The sequence below is a fragment of the Ruditapes philippinarum genome, unplaced genomic scaffold (assembly GCF_026571515.1).
Source record: "Ruditapes philippinarum isolate M1 unplaced genomic scaffold, ASM2657151v2 ctg26_1_1_1_1, whole genome shotgun sequence".
In the NCBI taxonomy this organism is placed as follows: domain Eukaryota; kingdom Metazoa; phylum Mollusca; class Bivalvia; order Venerida; family Veneridae; genus Ruditapes; species Ruditapes philippinarum.
In genome coordinates, this window is record NW_026865626.1 from 7,962 (window position 1) to 31,974 (window position 24,013).

Genomic DNA, 24,013 nt, shown 5'->3' on the forward strand with positions numbered 1-24,013 from the left:
TAATTTGTTATTTTGATTTTCTTTATTAATTTTTCTGTAATAAATTTGTTATTGTTACAAGTTTGTTGCTGGTTTTTTTTTCTTGTTACGCCTGGCTCGTAACAATACCTCTTAGGGTTTCAGAGCTATGCCATGGACAATGTTTAAGGTGTAAAAATGAACAAAGGGCAATAACTCCAAAATAAGGCAAAGCAAAGTTACGATTTTTGTGCATCAACCCAACGTGATCTATCTGTCTACAAAGTTTCATATTGATACCTCTTGTTGTTTCAGACTTATGTCACGGATAAGAATAGAGGACGGACGGACGCACGATTGACGGACGAATTGTGATCACAAAAGCTCACCTTGTCACTTTGTGACAAGTGAGCTAAAACAAATGGAATAAAAAATCACCTCTTTTGTCACCAATCCAAAATCTTTTTCAAATTCAACTGCTGTCGAACCAGTTTCTTCCTCCTCGCTGTGGATGTCTTCTTCTTTATTTGGATCAAATCGCTGAAAATGGAATATATGTAAAAGTGTAAAAACTAAAGAATGAACTTTCTCCTGTGAACCTGCAAAGGCTAGAACAGATACACTTGCCATAAAAAATGAAAGAAGGTGCTTCCAAATTTGCTTAAATTATAGCCTTAGTGTATAAATTGAATATGCAACTGCATACATCTATAGAAATCATTAACTTCGACATTCATAGCAATCACTGGTTAACTACGGATCAAATTACTTTCATAGCAACCATTGACTTTCCAAAGATACCAGTGACTTGCATAGCAATATAGTATTTTTTCTAAGGAACCAATAACTTTAGTAGCAACCAGTAGCGTTTTAGTTAACCAATGACGTCATAGCAATTACTGACCATATCCACGCAACCCATGACTACGAGAGCAGATAATGACTTTCTATAGCAATCATTGGTCTTTATAGCTATCGTTTACTTTCCTTGGCGGCCAGTAACTTTCATAGCAACGAATGACTTTTTCCATAGAAAAGCAACCAGTGACGTTTATGCCAACAATATTTTCCGTAGGAACCAGCAATTTTATCTACATGCTAATAATTTACAGTGACTTCCTAAGGAACAAGTGACATTGACTTCTGTACCAATATTTATTCCAAAGCAGTCATTGCCTTTCTTTAGCAACATCTGCATTTTTAATGTAAACTTTGACTTTCGTTTGCACCTAGTGACTTATTTAAAGGAAACAGCAACATCCGTAGCAATCATTACCTTTAGAGAAGCCAGTGGCTTTCATAGCAACCACTGACTTTCATAGTAACCATTGACATCAATATCAAGCAATGACATTCCATAACAACTAGTGACTATTTACCATTGAATTACACAGAAAACGTGTCTATTATAAAGCAAAGTTTAATAAATACAATGGAATAGTTTTCATTCTGCCTATATGTCTACAAAAATACTCTTAAAAGCAAATGAATTAAAACATGTATCATATGAAAATGTACAACTTTAGGGTGCCTAGCCAAGTTTCATATTATCGCCATTTCATGTTTAAATGTTGCAATTATACTTAAGCCGGTGCTAGTGTTGGCGATAGCAGGAATTTACATCCATGTCCATGAAGGGGCTCTTTTTTGGTGTATGTGCTTTAGAGAGGAGTAAAATCATACGCATCTTAAAGTGGAAGGCATTAAACATGTAAGATGTTTTTGTATCATTTGAGTTTATAAAAATGTGCATGATGATGTCAAAAATAAATAAATAAAAAAAATATGATGATGAAAGAAAATTCATGTTTAAGTGTTCGTTTAAAGTCGCTTATTATTCCTAGATGAGAAAAGCAAATGTATCCGTATAATTTTAATTAGGTTTACATGCAATTTGAAAAAGTTATAAACATAGTCCGGGTAATTCTGGATCATTCCTCGCACTTTATTGTACCGTCTGCGTGCCGGGAATGTTACATTCCTTTGTCAATCTTTAATCTCATATTTTTTAAACAAATAACTGACCTATTATCCACATCGGCTAAATATACTTACTAGGACAATGACATTTTCTTCAGATTTAATTCCGGTGCCGCGTAATTATCACACACGTGGTGATTATTACGCGGCCGCATAATAATCACACAGTTGGAAGTAGTTCCGTGATACTTACACGTACGGTCTTATATACCCCAAATACATGTAACTTGCATTATATACCAATTATTTCTCATATGAATTCCGCATCTAATTTTATATCTTTTGTGCAAATGCTATGTTTTTCAAAACACGGGAATGGCTTAAAAGCATATTTTACTATATATGTATAATATTGGCAACAGGCTCCTTAATTATGCATAACTGTTTCACTATTTTTCGATACATATTTAACAATATAAACACATATAAAAACCCCAAAAACTTTAAAACCCAGAAGTTAAAGATAATAATAATAATAATATTATTAATTATTAAAATAATAATACAGTAAAAACTCTGAAAACCGGACCCTCTGAAAACCGGAATCCTCTGAAAACCGGACCATTTTAAAAGTCCCGTATTTTCTTCCTATATGTTTTTTTGCAAAAAATCCTCTGAATACCAGAACCTCTGAATTCCGAAAACCGGACGATTTTCTATGATTTCTAATGGTAAACATGCATAAAAATCCTCTGAAAACCGGACAGCAATTTAAAGTGTCAACTTTCTGTGTATATTCAATGTAGATCTAAACATTATCACAACAGGTGACATGTTCAATTACCAGGTAATGGTCACATCTCCTTTCATCTATGCAGGTGTGAAAACACTTGTCAGTGTATGTTAATTTCTTATTGTCAATTAAATTATAGCTCTTTCATCATATATGTATCTTTCCTCCTATAGATATGATTTTTCAAAAATGTTTTTAATGTGTTATGTTTTTTTTAATATAAAATGTTGGAAGAGTTTGGAAATTTTTTTTTAAATGATTACAGTTTTGCTTTAAATTTTGATCTTGAAGTAACTTTGCAAAAATAGTAATAATAAATTCCATTAATTACATTTTTCAAAGCTAATGAAAAAGATACCAGTATTCTGATATATTTCAGACAATGTGTTGTTTTAATTTTTGATTTTCTGAATTGGATTCATGGATTTGCATAGTAAAATTACTTAAGACATTTATTGCAAAATTAATTAAAATATGACTTAGATAAAAAGGTTGCAAAGTAAATACAAAATGATTAAACAAAGTCATTGTTCAAACACATGTCATAATCAATAAATGTATAAAACCTCTGAAAACGTTAAGAAAGTACTCCGGTTATGCTACGGCCAGTGATGGGAGATCACTGCATAACAGTTCGTCCTCAAAATCATTCAAACATTACGCAATTCGAACCAATATTTAAATGGACATTTTTCTTGGCACATACCGTCTTAAATTTATGACAATGTTTTCAAAAAACAGATGCTTGTCAGCAATACAAGTACATATTATCTAATAGTAAAATTTATAAATCGATATAGCTCACATTATACAGACAAAGTCTTTTCCAACCTAGTTTCAATTGGTTCATAATGATTTAGATGTTCTCCTATATACGTGGTAATACTTTTTAAATACATAAATGACATTTACGTGCAAATTCACTAAATGCTTGTCCTAGATGTCGTGCTTTACACACATACAGTAGCCTTCTTGGAACATACCTATTTAAATTATTACAACAGACAACCTCCATATTTTTCCAAATTTATTAAGAATGATAGAATAATGGTGTTCATTGACTTAAAGTAAACCAAGTTTTAATTATATGACCTTTACCTACTGGACTAATTAATTCATAAGCAATTTAGCGGCAAGTAAATTAAGGTAGACCATGGGTAATGCATTACCTCCACTTTGAAGAGTATTCAAATAGGCTAGAATCGCTTGCAAACTTCACTGAAATTGAGGGGCGTGGGTTTAAGCCCCAGAAGGTGAAGCTTTTTTTCTTTCTTTTTTTTCTTATTTACATTTTTTATGTATCTCTCTGATCTCTTATGGAAGGAAAAATGGTTTGATTTAAATAAAATAATTATTGTAGGTATTTAGTTGCTAAATAACGCCAAAATTTATAGTAAATATGATACCATATATTTTCAAAATTTAATAAAATAAAAGCTACACGTTAAAAGTATTTTATATTTCGCATGATCAACCAATATACCTTTAAGAAAATTTAGGCAAACTTTGAAAACAGTCCCTCATTATGGTAAATTTTAGGAATATTTTGAATATGGCATTTTAGTTGGGGAAATGGTAAAATTAGTGTTAAATGGGGGTGTGGTAGGGTAACATTTTTATACATATTAAGAACATTTTGTTTAGAAACAAACATTTTGATTGTGTTATTTGTTACCTGAATGTTATTTATTGTTTCTTAACAATGGGCAAAAAATTTTATTTAAATTTTGCATACAGGTGACCTTGAAGACATATAACTGTCCTATGTTGTCAATGTTACAGTTCCTTATGGTGCCCATTACCCATGGTCTACCTTAAGGCGATGAAAAAATATAATTTGTTGAAGAAGTTTTAAAGTGCTGTGGAGCCTGTGTCTCTTTTGCACCCAACATTGGGCCATGACTGCATATATATCGGAGTTTAATTCACATTGCTCTACTACCCTTAGGAATTCGAGGGCGAATTTTGATACAGCGGGAATTAATTGTCATTATTCAAAATTTTTAACTAGTTAGGGGAGTAGATGTGCAGTCAGCCGAATAGTTGATATTCTTGACAATTTACTCAGTTTTCCTAGAAATCGGCTATTTTCAGGTTCAAATAAATATCAATTTCAATCCACTTAGAAATGCTACAATGGACAAGAAGCAAAGTTAAAGACCCCTGACAAGTTTTAAAATCATTTCTACGTGAATTTAATACTTTTACAACCTTGCAGGTTATTTTCTTCAAAATACCATAAGAAATATGCAGAACTTTGAGAATAGTCAAAGATATACATCGAAATAGTTGTTCTGTGCTGAAGATTTATACCAATTTTTAAAGCGCATTGATCTTAAAGTTATATTCCTGGTCAAATTCATCAAAACAAATTGTCAAATTAACGCCTAATTGTTATCAAATGCATTATTTAACTAGTATTGACAAAGTTTTCCAACTTTGAAACGCTCTCCGTAACATTTCTGACAATTCTAAAAAATGCATTTTCTTATTTGACTGGGTTAGTCAAATAAGATTTATATTTAGTTAATTCCGAATGAAACCGATCGGGCCCGAGAGCTTTAACAAATGGCGGGGATTTCAAAAACTGGCGATAGTATATCCAGTTGCATCCGAGTGTTTCGGCGAAATAAGATTAAAATTGTATAGCATTTCATCATTAATGAGGATATACTTATGATTTAGGTGATAATTTATGAAAACTAAGTTGTAAGGTAAAATATCATCGTTCAACGGTAATATAACTTTCAATAAAGCCAAAAACATGGTTAAAATATGTAAATTGAACGTTTGATCGAATAGTATTGCTGACTTTTCCCCGTACAACTGTATTATGAATACCCTTCGAATTGTTTCAAAAGAGAGCGACCACTAATGAGTGTTTACAGACGGACTGACTAGTAGAGACATACATTCATAAGATCCTTTGAACGAATGAAGATATGAAAATTTCCTTAGAGCAAAGGAAAGAAAACAACAAAAATCCCAGATCCGGTTTAAATGAATTTATGACAGGTAAAAAATAGATTATATCAATCACCGGCTTACGTTGTATATAAATCCCACTATGTAGATATCAAAAATGACAAAAACGTTATGTACTAATTAGGTAGAAACAAAGAAATGACGTTAACGGGTAAACGCCACCTTTCAGTATTGACTTCGTTCTTGTGTGCTTTGAGAATAAAAATTCTAGAATCAAATATATTTCAAGAGCAACGAAATCCGACTTTGATTAACAATTATGTCTGCATATGAATTAAGTATCCCGGTTATCTAGCTAAAGTACGTATAAATGCAAGTATAATAACATTTGGTACCTTGATTTGACTTGTAGAAGTAAGTTTGCAGAAGGCATCCTGTATTCTCTTCTTGTGGCAGTTGGAAAGGTCACTGCAGATTGCACTTGTTTTCTGTAATTCAATGATGTTCGTGTCTAATTTAAGTCTGAATTTCAATCCAATAACGTTTTTAATTATATTTTACTTATATTGAATAAGAAACATTGATTTAAGCATAACTATATCAAATATCTTTTTTATAATTCCATGCATGTCGTTGATATAACCTAGTTACACATTATCCTATATAAAATATATATTCACCATAAGGATGTGTAGAATAAAAGAGATATTTTCTTCTTCGGTTGCAAGTTCTATATCATCGAAGAGATCTGTCCATTCGTTATCATAAAGCTCCGCATAGTCCTCCGCTATCTTTGTTGGTCGCGTTAGATAACTAAGGCGAGGATTATCGTAGGTCCAGTCAGTTTGACACGTTTTATTCAACCTGAAACATGTTTGTTACGTTTAAATCACTGTAACTGAACAACAGCCATCGGTCAACAATCATGTCGTGTAGGTAGGTAGGCATGGGTAGTAAGGTAGGTAGGTCGATAGGTAGGTAGGAATTTCGTGCCAAAAAACGGCAATTTTTTAACTAAAGCAGAGAAAAATTTGGTAAAAGTTGGAATGTTATTACATATTTACTTATAAATGATAAGATAAAACTTTTCTTAAAATTGACTAGCAAACAAAAATGATTACGGACAGTATGATCACTTATTGTTGTCCTAATTTTAAACAAGAACATTACAATTGTTACGCATTTTAGTTGGGTTTAAAGCAAAAAACTTTGTGAGGAGTTTAAGGCAATTTTCCAGCATTAGCGTCTTCAGTTGTCTCTGCGAACATTACCCCAGACGTAACCGGTGTATTTATTAAAATGAATTACTCAACAATGAAGCATGGGTCATTAGAAATTGACTTATTGTTGACTATTACATGTTTTCCTGTTTGATGCAAATTATAAGAAAGTACAATTATGTGGCTATGCTAATGTACTATCAGCTTAACTAAATTTCTTGGCTTCATAAAAGATTATAAGTACGTACATGTAAATTGTGTATATTTCAGAATATGGTATTGCATAATATAGAAGACGCGTATGTTAATTGATATACATGTAATTATAAATATAACGGAATTCTAGCTATTTGTTTTTTTTAAATTAATCCTGCTTAATGCAATGTTCACGGTGCCTGTACAATGTCTTTATATGGAGAAACAATTTATTCAAGTTTTTAAAATGACTATGTATTAACACTTACGCTTTGTGTAGTCAACATTTAAGTTTTATATAAATCCCTTAAAGACACGAACCAAAAACAATTGCGGATACTAGAGGCGTCATGTTCATCGTCTAGATGTTTATATACAGAGTGTGTCACCGCAAAATAAAACGTAAGAAATTATCAGCTGTAATACTGATTTTAAAATATCAAACAAATGCATGAGTTTTGCTTTTTCTTTATTGCAATACAAGAAAATGCTTCTTAACGTAACATTTCATTTTACCAATTAAGCTTAATCAAACTTAAAAACAATTTTTTACCTCTCGAACGTCTTATCTTCTACATTTTCATTAGCATTGTCTGCTTTCCTATAAAATACATACAAGAAATACGTTTAAATGTAGCAACATACAACATACGCGCATATATTTTGGCCATTTAAGGTCCAAGAAGATAGAAATCTAATATTGTCCTGTATTTTACGGAGCTACATTTTAATATGTATCGAGCTAAGCTGGACAAACCGTTAGGCAATATTTATATGATTTAGCCATATGCGAATAAAATATTTTGTTTATTGCTCAGAACTCGTCAATTATCTTGTTTTCTCGATGTGTTATAATTTTGTAATCATTCGTATTTTCATTTCAAATAGTAACGTTTAACCTATACTGAATGTTCTACACTTTTAGTTGCCCTTGTTTACAGATAGAGAGTCAGTCATACAGCTGTATCTATATATGGTAGACTCGTATACTTGGTCAATATATTAAATACACTTCCCAAACATGCCCGTATATGTTGAGAAATCGGGATCGTATAAAACTTTTCTATCAGTCGCTATGTGACATTATCTTCATATAGTACTATCAAAACACGAATGTCCTCCCTCTTTACAAGATGCTTACTCTCATTAGTCAGCTACAACAAGAGCATGTTAAAGATATTAAGGTTTCCAATGCCAAGTTTTCGTAGAAAAAAATAGATAAAGAATAGGCAAACGTAAAAAAGAACAAATTACATGTAAAAAGAACTGTGTAATGTATTTTATAAAAAAATTCTAAATCTACCCGAGGCAATTATTTACTTATACTGAAAAAACTGCGATAGGATTATTACAAAGAAACTACCAGTCAAAATAAGTCTGATATCATGAAACATAACAACTATCATTTTAAATACTTTGGCCAAAATCAAGCTTTCCTTTGCATGTTATAATTCTAAGTTAGTTCTTTAGGAAACAGTTAATCGGACAATAACAAACACATAATTAAGCGATTTCACAAAATATGTGTTTTTGTACGACAGAAAAAGTCATGTAGAACAAAAAAGGTTCAATTACTCATGGAAAGATAATCTTCATATGAAATCAAATCAATTTATGGAAACAAATGATAATTAAAAACTGTCCGTGCAAAACTCAACTTCGACAACATCTTTCATTCGTATAATTAATTCTTTTTCCTCAGATTGGACCATCATACAATACACATTTAAAGAGAATGACGAAGCTGAATTTGTGTTAATGAATTACGACACCGTCGCCGGAAACACAAGTTATACAAGACGGAAGGTCCGTAATATTGTTATGCTAGTTGTTGAGAGTCTGTACCTTAGTAAATGATGAAAAATAATTTGATAATCAGCAACATACCTATGAAGCTAAGAAGGAAATGAGTTTATAAATACAGGCAATATGCTTATACATTGAGTTCGTAATATTCCAAATATTCGTGTTTAATTGACCAGACAATGATACGCTAAAAATCTAACCGTAAAATGCAAAAAGTATCAATTTAAAAAGTGAATCACTTTGCCAGCAGAGCGATATTTTATATGCCTTGTGTAATTTACACAGATAAAAAAGAAGCAATACAATAATGAAAAAGCTGTAATAATGGAGTATGAATTCGTTAAATAAAATTACGAAAACAACATTTGCGATCGTGTTCATACGTGTGTCTTTTAAGTTGATAATAGAGCTGTCATCGATAAAAACAATGTCGGTGAACATTTGTCTGTCGATCAATAATAGATATACATTGCAAAAAAAATATACTAATTAATTAAATGTTTAGAATTTACAGAAAAAAACAACAACACCAAAACATTATACAGAAACAGGGGACATGTCTAACAGTATGCTGTTGTTACATAACAGAAATATTTCATAGCAATGATGACAAAATATGGTCAGGAAACAAATCATGTAATAGGCATTAATTTTAAAAAAAAAAAGCCACATATCAGAACATGTATTTACTGAAATTATTTAAACAGTTACGAAAGGACAGACAATGTAATAATCGATAATCTATAAGAAAAATGATGTCTCCTTTTTAATGACATCATTTTTACATAACACTAAAAATTTAATTGGTTTCACTCAATAATTAGTTGTTTTAACAGTAGGTTAACGTATTTTGTGGATCAACTTTAGGATAAAATTTATTTTTCAATGATGTATGCGTTATTACGTTTTTATGAAATAATAAAAATCATGCTATTACCTTTTTTCTAGCTGTTTCTGTGTAGATTTTAGAGTCTTCACTTCTGTATTTAGCGTTTCCACAATTTCGCCTAATTTACGTTTCTCTGTTTCCAATGTATCTATTTGATACTCCAGTTCAGTACTTCTGACTTTGATTTCGTTTTCCTTACAAGTGAATGCATGTCTTGTCTCATTTAAGTCATATTCAAGTTGTTCTGTTTCCTTTCTATGTTTACAACTTACATTTTTCATGTCAATATTCATTTTCTTAATATGATCATTTAGTCGTTCGATATTCTTTTTGTGTTCAACATTTAAATTCTGGAGATATTTAATTTCCCTGTAAAGAAATATACAGATGTAAACGTAAAAGAGTGACAAAATTACATGCACGAATAATTTTACTACTGGATTATTATCTCTTATGCTGGCACTGAATAAGTAGTTGTTCCATTGGTTAAAACATTTTAAGCTGTTCTGTTTCGAAGAAAAAGGAGAGCTAGAATGGTTTCTGCATCGTCGTTGTCGTCGTTGTTGTAAACAACTATTAATACAACCGAATATTCAAACATTTAAAAGGCATCAACACAAAAGAAAGAATACTTGTTTATTATCAGAACAGAACAGAACAGAGTTTATTCATAACTTGTGAACACATAGGTAAATTATTATAAAAGCATGTTGAAATATATTGTTAGGTCAAATGCAATAAATTAACTCCATTAATCAATTATATAGCTATATCAATAAATCACTGCTGTAAATGAATAATGAAGACCACTTGACTTAAGCGGAAATAAAATTATAACTTTGCTTTTAATCGAATTTGTTTAATTTTTTCGAATTTGTTTAACTGAAAATTTACTCAATATTATATAAAGAACGTCACAGTTTATATAATCAAAACAGCATCATAATACTATTGAAGATACCTAGAGTTATCAATAATGGCATACGTTTGTAAGTACTTCATGGCTTTTAGATTGTAGTAATCTATAAATTTGGTCATATTAGGCCGAATGAAGAAAAAACGCTTAATAAATTGGCTACGTTGATTTTCATAACAAAATGATACTCGACTTGGAGCTCGTTAGCATCACAGAACGGCTAACACTAGATTAGTCTTTGTTTAAAAATAAGTAAGAACTGTTTCACCAATACAATGTCGGGAAAATTCCATATGTCGGCAAAACCAAGTACCGCAAGCAGTCTTTTCACTTTACATGGCATATATCACAGGGTAAAGTTGTAAGTAAATTCAAAGCTGTCATTCAATCACTGACACAGAAGTTTCACGACAAACCTAACAACAAGTAGTTCTCAAAACAGCTTAAAACTAGCGATTTAAAAGACAGAAATATTTTTATTTTGTTACAAGTATCCAACAAATTACAACGCATTCAAAGTTTAAATGTAGCGTTGGCTTATAGAATGGTCAATAATTGCACAATCACAAATTACGCGAATGAATATGATTTTAATCAATGAAAATGCTATTCTTAGCGATGTTGATTACTGAATACTACACAAATAAATCTGACCGCTGAGTAGTGGAATATATAGATTCTACATGCCGGACTGTTTGGGCGAGAAGATTTTTGCTAAATTATTTACTTCAATTTTAAACAACAGGTTTAACCTGAACACAATACCTCGAAATTAATAAGGATTACAAACCCGAAATGCAATGAAAGTTATAAATTTAGAATGACTTGATTTTATTCAGGCATTGATTATATAAATTCTCCGTGGTGCAAGGGTAACGCGCTCGTTTAGTGTGTGAGAGGTCAAATCACAGTCGAGGCAACTTTTTTAAAATTCTTTTTTAAGTGTCTTTGTAAAGGAAGTAGCCATGATATGCAAGGATAAAGAGTGGCTGTCATAAAAATGAACATAAGTGATTTTTTGATGCAACTCTATTTATGCAAAATTCCGTATGTATTAAACTCTGGTGCCTTGCAAGATGAATTATAGTACATAAAAATAAACTTATACAGGAAAATACATACAGATATACCGTACGATTTAGATTGCAAAGATCAGAAAATACTACAGAGCTTGCAGCCCTTTGATGTTACTATGCTAATATGAGTTATACTTTTGTCCCATTACACGCAGAATAAAATAACCATGCCAATAACTTAACATGGGTAGTAGCGATTATCTAGCAACGATGTATACTTTAGGAAATCAAGTCTAACATGGATTTATTGCAAGAACATATCTCTGATACTGAAAAAGGTTTAACAGAAAAGATTACTGACATATTGACTAAGATGTTTGATAAGAGATTAAGTTCTGAAACAGCAAAGTTACGGAAGGAGATTGACAATAAAATTGGAGATATCAGAAAAGAAGTTATAGATGACATTTCACAACTAAATGAGAAAATTGAACATTTTTCCCTTAGGGAGATAGAAAATATCCAACGTGGTAACAAACAAATTGAGTGTAATGTAGTGGTTAGGAACTTACCATATCAAGAATCTGAAAATTTAGAAAGGAAAGTTGAAGACCTTTTGCATAAAGCACTTAAATTGCGTGATGTTTCGGTCTAAAAGGTGGAAAGGAAAGATAAATTTAACAACAAACCAGGAGTTGTGATTGTGAAATGTAAAGATACAAATGATAAAAAGAAAATTCTAAGTGCTAAAAGTGTTTAAAAGGATGATGACAAATTTCGTTCAGTTTTCATTAGCTGTGATCAGACAAAGGAAGACAGAGTTATGGCTGCTTATATGCACACAATTGTCAATGCCATTAAGGAGTGTTCGTCAAACCTAAGTTTTCGTTGGACATGAGTTATACGACATGATAACACTACTCTATGAGCTAATAGAAATACGGTGACGGATGAGAACCGTCCAAGACAAATTAAACGTAATGCAAGCAGGAGAAATCAAAATGTAGATTCACCATCTAATGGGGGCAATAATTCAGGAAGAGGGCAAACAAGAGGCCAGCAACATGGTGGTCATCGAGGGGGACGTGGAAGATACCAGAATAATCATCTGGGAGGACAGAGGCAAAGATAGATTGTAGCAGGATTTTGGAATGTGAATGGATGGAAAACTGATAATGAATCAATAAACTTTCAATTAAGAAATGAATGTAAAAGTTATCTAGACTTAGATATTATAGGTATCACTGAAACGCATCTCAAAAACAATGAACAATTAATTCTTGAAAATTATAAATGGTTTGGTAACAATAGATAGAATTTACATGTGAATGCATGGGGAGGTTCAGGGGGGTAGGCTTTTTAGTAAAGAAAGATTTTTATTCAGTTTTTTGATATTTCTATTGAAAATGATCAGGAAGAGGGTATTTAATGGTTATGTTTAAAAGATAAATTTAATGGGAAAGATTTATTTATGTGTGTATGCTATCTTCCCCCAAAGAACTCGTCTAGACAGATCGATGCGTCTATATTTTATGATAAACTTCTGGGTGGTATCTTTGACTATCAGAATAAAGGTTCTATCTGTATATGCGGTGACTTTAACAGCCGATGTGGGGAGGAATATGATTTTATCGAAGGTGTTGACTGTATACTTAGTCGAAATATAATTGACTATACATATAATGAATATGGTGATGTTTTAATTGATTTTTTAATTAGTACAAACTTTTGTATCTTAAATGGTAGAAATTGTGTTGGAAATGACTTTACTTGCATTAAACCACAAGGTTGTTCAGTGGTCGACTATTGTCTTGTTAGTCATAATGATTTGTATATGTATTCTGATTTTAAAGTTGTACGTTCTTCAGATTTAGTAAATTATGCAAATTTTGTACAACAAATTGGAGTTCCCGACCATTCTCTTTTGCAGTGGAATATTCTTTATAATTTTTTCAAGAGTTGATTCAAAGAATAATCATGAAATACATGAAACTAAGTTTGATTTCAAAAATATTCCAGGTAACTTTTTACAAGATCAAAAAGTAGTATCGGATTTATTAGAGTCAGTCCACCAGTTGGAACAAGGGCTCGAACACAGTGTGATATTGATAATGCATACGAGACACTCTGTAATACTATTTAAAATGATATGCATGATAAACTGTCTTGTAAACGTTTTATTTTTAACAGTTCTCAAATGAATAAAAAGCGAAGGGTCGGAAAACCATGGTGGAATGATGATTTAAGTTTGTTATGGAACAATGTTTGTAAATCAGAAAAAGACTGGCTATGTTGTAAATCTAACGGTAGAAGAAACGAGCTGAATTGTATATATAGAAACTGTAGAAAACTTTTTGATAGGGAGGTACAAAAACTAAAAGAAATTACTGGTTCCAACAGCAGGGAGAACTACTTATCTATGTAGAATGTGACCAAAACAGGTTTTGGAAAACAATTGGTAAAGTTGGTATATCTAAAACAAAAACACACAACATTCCATTTGAGTTTGTTGATGACAAAGGAGTATTAGTTACAGATCAAGACAAAGTTTTAGATTATTGGAAAGATAGTTTTAAAAGATCTCTTGAATGGTTCCTCTGCTGATGGATCTAGCGTTTATCGTCAAAGAGACGTTCATACAGATTATTACAGTTATATCCCACAGCTAGACAATAATATTTCAGTAAATGATGTAAAAAAAGCCATAGATAAAGCTGATTTCCGTAAAGCTTGTGGTGTTGATAACATACCATATGAAGCTTTTAAAAATGATACTGCAGTTTCATTATTGCATGTACTGTTTAATGTATGTTTTGAAACTGGTCAAATACCTAAAGACTGGGGAAAAGGCATTATAAATCCCATCCCAAAATCTAATACAACAGATCCTTTGAATCCGTTAAATTATAGGGGTATAACTTTAGCACCTACTATGTACAAGCTATATTGCTCAGTTATTTACGAACGGTTATCATCATGGTTAGAGGATAACTCCAAATTGGTAGCTGATCAAAATGGCTTTCGTAAGAAGCGTAGTACTGGGGACCATTCATTAAGTATCACATCTATTTTAGAAACTAGATTAAAAAAGAAACTCAGCACTTTTACTGCGTTTATAGATTTTAAAAAGGCTTATGACACAGTTGACCGTTCAATATTATGGGAACATTTATTTAAGATGGGATTGAATTGTAAAATGTTAAATGTTATTAAGTCTCTATATTCTTGTGTAAGTTCATGTATAAGACTGAATGGTTACACTTCAAGGAATAGAACTTGAAGAGGGTAAATTCTTATCAATTTTATTATATGCTGATGATGTAGTACTTTTGGCAAAAAATGAGCAAGATTTACAAGCCATGTTAGATACTGTATTTATATGGTGTAATACAAATCATATGACAATCAATGTAAAGATAAGTAATATTGAAATTTTCGAAGCATATCGACACCAAGAACATCGTTTCCATTCAAATGTGGAACTGATAGTTTAAATGTCACTGATAGCTATGTCTATCTTGGGGTGGCTCTTAATGAGTTTCTTGACTATAACTTTACAGCAAAATTTGTTGCTAAGGCAGCAAGTAGGGCTCTTGAACTTATTATTGCAAAATTTAAGCAACTTGGAGGTATGCCTTTCAATGTATTTAAAAAATTGTATGATTCCATTGTTTGGCCTGTTATAGGTTATAGTGCTGCTATTTGGGGTACAAGAAAGTACAAATGTATTGAAGCAGTACAGAACCGGGCAATAAGGGTTTTCTTAGGAACAGGCAGATACAATCCAAATGCTGCAGTTGCTGGGGATATGGGCTGTGAACCTATCTTTATTAAACAACTTAAATGTGTGGCGAGTACTTGGTGTCGATCTGCAAGTATGAACAGTATGAGAATAAATTGTGAAGTAAATATGTACTGTTTTAAGCAGGCGGGTAGAACTTGTAAGAACTGGTATTTTAGAGTAAAAGAATTTTTTGAGAAATATAACTGTGGTGAATTTTTAGTTCTTAATAAAGTTTTAAATAAAAATTGTTTGGGGGAAAAGCTAACCAGTTAATATCAGGATAAGTATTTGGATGAATGGATTGAGTCACTACACACAATAAATAGTAGTTCTGGGAAAGGGGGAAATAAATTGAGGACTTACAGAACCTTCAAGTTTAGTTATGAAACAGAAGCATATGTAACTGCTATCCTGCCGAATAAGCATAGAGCAGTATTTGCAAAGTTTCGATGTGGGGTAGCCCCTATTAGACTCGAAACGGGCAGATATGAAGGGTTAGCTTTAAACCAAAGAATTTGTCCAATCTGTAAAATATGATAAACAAGATCAACAAGGAAAACTGGAATTGAAGATGAGAAACATGTTATTTTATATTGTCCAAGGTATGAGGATATTAGGAAAGATTTATTTGCCAAAGCAGAAAATGTAAATGATCATTTTTTAAGGCTGTCTGATGACATTAAATTGTCTTTCATTTTTTCCAATACTGAAATTGTAAAGTGTGCTGCAAAATCCTGTTTCAATATTCTTAAAAGTAGAACTAACTGGTTATATTCCTGAGAACTGTCTCTTATAATGTTAATGTAAATTGCTAAACTTTTTTATCCAACAAACTGAGAGTCTTACATTATATTATTGAGAAATTGTACTAATCAGTGTATTTACAAGCCTAATTTTATGGTTAGTAATATTTTAATACTTTTAATCATTAGACAAGGATAATTGTAAACTCTCGAGGTCTCTTGAAAGAGTAAACATACTCATAGTTAATAATTAGTAACTGATCGTTTTTTATTTTATTTTTAGGCAAAGACATTATATGTACAGTCACTTTGAATAATGTTTTATTTTTACTCATATAGGTTTTATCTTTCCAATGATGCGAAATAATTTTATTCACATGATTTTATAGTTTAAGAATCTATTGTTACGGATATACGTGAGTTCTCACTAGACAGGATAGGGCGTTCAAAGAGGAACCTGTAAATATATTGTTGGCACACAATAAAATAGAATACGGAGTCAATGAAAAACAACAGCTCTCGCTAAAAGTTCTCATTTCTTGTGCTATTGATAATTCCAAGCGAAATACATACACATATCATAGTAATTCATGTTTACAATGTTTCATAACCTCAAATATACCTGTAAATATATTGTTGGCACACAATAAAATAGAATACGGAGTCAATGAAAAAAACAACAGCTCTCGCTAAAAGTTCTCATTTCTTGTGCGCATGCGTAAAGGTTAGCGTGACCGAATTCAAAAATGAAGTGAATGAGGCCCGTCAACGTGTTACAGGTCAAATGAAGTTGTTATTATGAAGTTGAATAATGATATGAATGATTGAAAAAGAGACGATAGGGGAATGATATAAAGTATGGGTATGAATTACAGAGTATTCTAGCAAAGACAAAATGACCCTGTGACATACTTCCCCGCCAAGGATAAAATGGCGTCCCGACATTTTCAACTCATAAACAAAAATTACTGATACCTGCATATATATCAAAAACCATACTGTCTAACTACAGTAGAACTAATACTAAGGACATGGGACTCGTTAAAGTACTTCTGTCCTAACAGTGAAATTACCAATAAAGGTAATGTATACTGCTTGAAAATGCTGTAAGGCATTAACAACCAGAAAAGTGCCCGAAGCACTGTTGGGAATGGTGAACGCGTTCTTTGGGATTGTGAACCATGCACGTTAGTACACTGACTCATCTACAAAACTGTAGAACTTGTGTTATGTTTTCACATTACACAATATTCAAAGTAACTCTTTCAGAGTAAATAAAATTTGTCAAATCTCTTTGTAGAAATTTTACAAATCGGTTAAATACAAACCATACATACAAATATATATGACGAAACCCTACATTCATATGATAACACATATGAATAAACACTAATCTCAAACATCAGTAAACCAACACTGACAATTTGAAATTAAGATTATACAAAACTCAACTGAAACAATTTATTGTTCTCATCTTTTATACAAATTTAAACAATTTACAAAAAATGACAAAATCAAATTTGACATCTGTCTGAGAATCTGTACTACCGTTTCCTACTCAAATTCCAATCATCAGTCATCCAGCGTGGCTTCTCTCTTACTCTAGAAGTTCTTCGAGGAATAAAAGGTGGAGCTTCCGGTCTTAACAAACTATTTCCTGGCCGTCTTGCAGGAATAACATACTTATCAGATTCCGCGGATACGACTGATGGATTGTCTGAAATAGAGGTTTTAATGGAAGTACTCGAAGACTCAGAAGGTTTAGGTGCTGCTGTGTCTGAAAAGGAAAGAGAATTGACAGGAGAATTTTGCTGAAAATTACCATTACTGGGAGAGTGATGTGACAGTCGTTTCGGTTCCTGTAGCGGGAGACCCATGAACGGAAGTAGCATATTACGGTGAAGTAACTTTGGTGCATCATCACTATCTTCCGGCTTAACCTGAAATATAGGTAAATCTAGGTTAGGCTGATCAACTACAATGTAGATAGTTTTACTCCAACGATCAGCTAACTTACACTTGCCTTTTAACCCAACGTTTCTCACTAATACACGGTCACCTGGAACAAGACGTACTTCCCGAACACGAAGATTGTAACGCTTCTTGTGCCGTTTCGCTTGACGTCTCGCCTCACGACTAGCAACTCTGTAAGCGAAATTCAAGCGCTTCCTTAAGCCTTCAACAAATTCAGCTGGCTTCTTGGTGTGGAAAGAGATGTCTGGGTCGATCCCGAGGAAAGCGTCTAATGCAAGGCGAGGATGGCGCCCAAACATAAGAAAATGTGGTGTCAGACCTGTCGTCTCATGCCGAGTTGAGTTGTATGCATGTACAAGAGCTGGCACATGAGCTTTCCAATTCAGCTTTTTCTTATCCTCCAAAGTACCTAGCATATTCAGAAGTGTCTGGTTGAACCTTTCAGGCATTCCGTTACCCTGGGGATGATAAGGCGTAGTCCTAGACTTAGCGATGTTAGCAAGCTGACATAACTCCTTTATTCATGAATAGAATGCAACCTATGAGGAGATAACACAGGAGGAGAACGATCACGATGTCTATGTCGGTACTCCCTAATAGGTGTATGTGTATCAGGATCAGCATCAGTGGAGAGTGAACGTCTATCAGTTCTAGGTTGCACTGTATCAACAGTATAACCAGAACTCAAAACACGTCTCAAACAATACTCAAGATCTAACTCATCACGACTATCTTTTCCTCTAGGTGTGGTATCGTCATTATCCATATTGATAATTACTGACATAACGTGTCAACAAATCAACAACAACAACTTAGACTGATCAAAATAAATAAAATGAAGGGCACTTTTTACTTGAAATATTATTCCAAATAAAAACTTTCAAATGAAAATAGATAAACTCAAAGTAATACACAAAAATAAATTTTTGTTCACAAGATGGCATACATTGTACACCATACACAAATATGGCAACTGAAATTTGTAATGGTAATATGTATATCTAGCAGAATTTACACACCAGATGAATTTTATTTACAAAAGACAATTCAGGCCTTCAGTAAATGAATAATTAAAACACACAAAAATGATGTCCCATATTGTACACCATAGAAATTACAAACAAAATAAATAACACATAAATAAACTTTCAAATTTGCAGCTTTTATGTGCACCAATTAAATGTCTGTAAATGCAATCACCTAACCTATATTCAATGCTGGTAATTCCTTTACACTGTACTAACTTCTATAGTTTTCCAATGTGAGAATGTATGCAATATATAAATATCAAGTCCAGTACTGTATCCAACTTGTAATAAAATTGAATGGATTTCACCTACCAAACAATTTACAAGGGAAATTCAAATAACAATGAAGACAATATAAGCACACACTACTTTCATATGACTGCTATTCCCAAATGTCTTCAATAATCACTTGATTTAATTCAAACTAGTGCACAATGTTTCATGTACTTTCCTGGCTAAACCAGTACTGTAAAATTCACAACAACAAGGATTCAATTGTACCACACTATAATACCTGGTCCAAATAGTTGCGGAAAATTACTTCAATTTCCAATCTTCTCCAGATAACTGCATTCAAAAACCCGAGAAAAGTCTAAACAAAATACAATTGTCACTGCAAGTACACCGCAATTGTAAAATGTTTTGTTTTTATTTCAAAAACAGTTCAATTTTAAATAAATGGAACAATTTTATACACGGACTAGAATATTTAAATAATATAAGAGATTTTATCAAAGGAGTATCTAATCCCTGTGATAAAATGTCAATTATTTTATAGTATTTCTTGTATTTTGATATTTATTAGGCTTTCACTGTTATGACAGAAGTACCAACAAGTTGAACTAAACTATCATTACACTACAAGACTACATTACTGACTTTTTCATATTCAGGCACCTAATACAAAACATTTTCCAAAGACACATAAATTTTATGAAGTGTACGTGAGCCACCAAAAGATTAATAAATTAATAAAGCTGTCAAAATTAAATTTCTTCCAACAAAGATGAAATTCTTTTTTTTTTTTTTTTTATTAGGTAATAGTACAAAAGTATGTCACAAGCTTTTTAATAAAGTGGACTGTTAAAGTGGGGATGTCTTACAGGAGTATAGTAATAATAAGACAATACAGATGGTAAAATGGAAAGAAATGGCTTCTAGAGTATAGTATCAGGGACCAGAAGAAAGATATGAAAGGGTTATCTCACCAATCACCAGTTACCAAAATGAAAATGTATTAATGCAATGAAATCTGTTATTCTGTTAATGCAGTGCACAGTTCCATGGTTGACTTCCACACAATACACAACTTCAATGCCAAACAACCTGTCAAATATAAACAATAACTGTAGAAATCTATGACAGTGAGAAAAATATACAATGAACAATTCTTAGATGGTAACTACAAAGGATTTTAAGAAATGTTATATAAATAAATCTATCTAAAGGTTAAATCACTAATTAATGTCATTCAAGTCAATGTTTATCACTGTAATCTCCTTCCAATAAAAATGTAAACAAAATGTCCAGAGGTAGAATCCAACGTTGAAAAATAAAGAAATCCTGGTCTGTTGAGTTTATGCACTAGTGTTTCAATGTAGAGTACTGTATATTAAATAAAGAGGCCTATATTTACTTTAGAAAGCTTTCATTTGATTGTTAAAACAAAATATAAAATTTTCGATACAACATGATGGACGGAATTCCTTGTTGACATTCACTATGTGACGTAAGAAGGGTTTCCCAATTCTCATTGGCTGATACAAGCGGGGAGACAATCCACCCGAACTGAGTTCGTCCTCAACTGTTTCGCACCAAAACGTCCCAAATGTAACACTGGCCACCAAATGTCACGGATATACGTGAGTTCTCACTAGGGAGGATAGGGCGGTCAAAGAGGAACCTGTAAATATATTGTTGGCACACAATAAAATAGAATACAGAGTCAATGAAAAACAACAGCTCTCGCTAAAAGTTCTCATTTCTTTGCTATTGATAATTCCAAGCGAAATACATACACATATCATAGTAATTCATGTTTACAATGTTTCATAACCTCAAATATACCTGTAAATATATTGTTGGCACACAATAAAATAGAATACGGAGTCAATGAAAAACAACAGCTCTCGCTAAAAGTTCTCATTTCTTGTGCGCATGCGTAAAGGTTAGCGTGACCGAATTCAAAAATGAAGTGAATGAGGCCCGTCAACGTGTTACAGGTCAAATGAAGTTATTAGTATGAAGTTGAATAATGATATGAATGATTGAAAAAGAGACGATAGGGGAATGATATAGAGTATGGGTATGAATTACAGAGTATTCTAGCAAAGACAAATTGACCCTGTGACATTCTGTGTAATTTTACGGGTTTAAGGAAGAGAACATTTTAAGGATTTTTACTGTAAAGCAATAATACCAGAAACACTTTAAGTATTTTAGAGCAAGATTAGCAATAGTTTCTTATTTTAGCAATTTTAAATTGTAATATGCATGTGAATATGGAATGAAAAGAGAGGTAACTCTGTAAGTGACATCGGACATTCTTGCAGAGTTGCCTCCCTTCCATTAGATTAAAATTTTATAGTCTCTTGTAATTCTGATAAGAATGGCCGTACATAAATAACTTTTACTTTGTAAAATTATGTCATTGAATTGTTTTATGTTGTTATGTATGGATGAGACTCAGATAAAGAATATATATAAGTATATGTAAGTGTTGATAAAATGCGGAAAATATACAGGAAGAGGAAATAAACATTTCAGTTATAATCAATTCTTCTTATGCCAAACAGGTGAAAGAAAACTGTGAAAAATGACATGAAAAGGTGACAATCTAAAACCTCAACGAAAAAGTAGGGTTAGTGATCTTCCTTATTTACTTTTCTGTAGTCATGTTGAAATAAAAAATATATAGATCTTAGCAATTTCATTGGCTTTTTATCACATTTCAAACACTATGCGAAAAAGTAATGAATTAGAACTACGACTTTCGTGGTTAACATCTTGAGGTCTCCCACGTATCAAAAGTCAAACAGATAAGCATCACTGAGGGCCGAATTAATTCTTAAATCTAAACTTCTTTATCATCCCCGTATAGCAAATATAAAATTGCAAGACACTTAATATACACTTACTTTTTATAATTTTCTTGTAACGTGTCATTCTCTTTTTTCAGCACGTTATTTATTTCATGCTTCTCATTCAGTTCAATTGATAATATCCTCAACCTGTAACAACATAACAAAATAAATGTATCATAGGAGTTAAATTGATTAAAATCGAGACAGTGAACACATATGTATATGAAAGTTGAAATGTTAACTAACAAAAAGACCGAAAAATTGCACCGTTTTAGATCACTGTCAAAAAGCAAGTTCATTTGTAGTACAAAAATATGTTTTAAAGTAGTTTCGTTTTTTTCGCTGTTCCTGTCCCGTGACCAATGTAAACATTTAAGCACTTTAATGTAAGTGGTTATTTACATGGCTGTATTTCTTGAACGTTGATTTATTTTGTCTGCTTACCATCTTTGCCGCTTTATATATGTCCACAAAGAAAAGTTAACTTCCTTTTTTGCGTCAATTTATTTGTGAAACCATTTGAACAAATACAAAATGTCAATTTATAAGCTATATGATTATGGTAAAAAAATGCGAGAGTGTTTTTTTATTATTATCACTCAACAAATGATTTGTATTTAGTGTATTCTCTTTTATATAAGTGTATTCTCTTTTATATTTGAAACATAAAATTTGCGTACTTTTCTTCTTTGCTGGCGATGTTCTCAGCAAAAGTATCTTTCTGTTCGCTTATTTCCCTTTTTAGGTCGACAATAATGTCACTCTTCTTTTTAACTTCTTTATTTAGGACGGCAATCCTTTTAGTTAAAAACATAATAATACATCGTTATAATAATAATAATAATAATAATAATAATAATAATAATAATAATAATAATAATAATACTTCTACTACTACTACTACTACTACTACTAATAATAATAATAATATTTAAATTAACTCTTGTTTAATATATTCAATATTCCTACAATGTGTAATAAACAATCAATTTACCCTCGATACATATAAAGATGGAGGACTAAAGAACACTGATACTGATTCAAAATGATACATTTTTTAATTTGTATAATTTATTACCCAGGATACCAAAGACCTTTTCTATGCTATGGAAATGTTTTCATTACCATAGAAGTTGTGATAAGTACCCTACATTACAGCCAAAAAAATCATACACCCATTTTTTGTTCTTTCAAATAAACGGTATTCATGGAAAAGAAAAAGTATGAATATGGGTTAAAATGTATACAAATTTCCATTAAGGTCTTGCCGTTTCATGAATTGATTTGTTGATAAAATCTTACTTTTTTCTCCTTGTTATGTATTCTCCTAGCGAGTGACTAGAAAGTAACATGTTGATTTAAAACAAAGGCAATAACTATTTGTGAACTAAAAGGGAACTGGCAAATAATTGTTTACATACCTGTCATTTGCATTTTTTATTTCTCCAACTAGTTGATCTTTGCATCTGAAATGTAAATAGGAAAATGCCTTCAATATGATAAACATATACTGTTTTTCCGTAAATTATATTGCAAATATAAGGTCTTTACAAAAATATACATTAACTGGAATTGTGCTAAAAGGTCAATATAACTTATTTCGATTTGTCCTACTTCACATTGCCATATTTCTAATATAATGTTTAGATTCACAATTTCGCCAAATTTACGTTTCTCTGTTTCCAATGTATCAATTTGATACTCCAGTTCAGTACGTCTAACTTTGATTTCGTTTTCCTTACATGTGAATGTATGTCTTCTCT

At 31.8% G+C, this 24,013-nt stretch overlaps 1 protein-coding gene across 1 annotated transcript in view; it reads right to left on the reverse strand.

Annotated features, from left to right (window-relative positions):
- Positions 1-396: 396 nt before the first annotated feature.
- LOC132729806 (hyaluronan mediated motility receptor-like) overlaps positions 397-24,013 on the reverse strand; it is a gene marked incomplete at its 3' end in the record, with an annotated part of 43,575 nt that continues 19,958 nt past the window's right edge. The window contains 8 exon segments of the mRNA XM_060715629.1: positions 397-498; positions 5,992-6,084; positions 6,277-6,460; positions 7,565-7,612; positions 9,755-10,075; positions 22,305-22,397; positions 22,931-23,047; positions 23,672-23,716. Coding sequence (XP_060571612.1) covers positions 397-498; positions 5,992-6,084; positions 6,277-6,460; positions 7,565-7,612; positions 9,755-10,075; positions 22,305-22,397; positions 22,931-23,047; positions 23,672-23,716 — 1,003 coding nt within the window.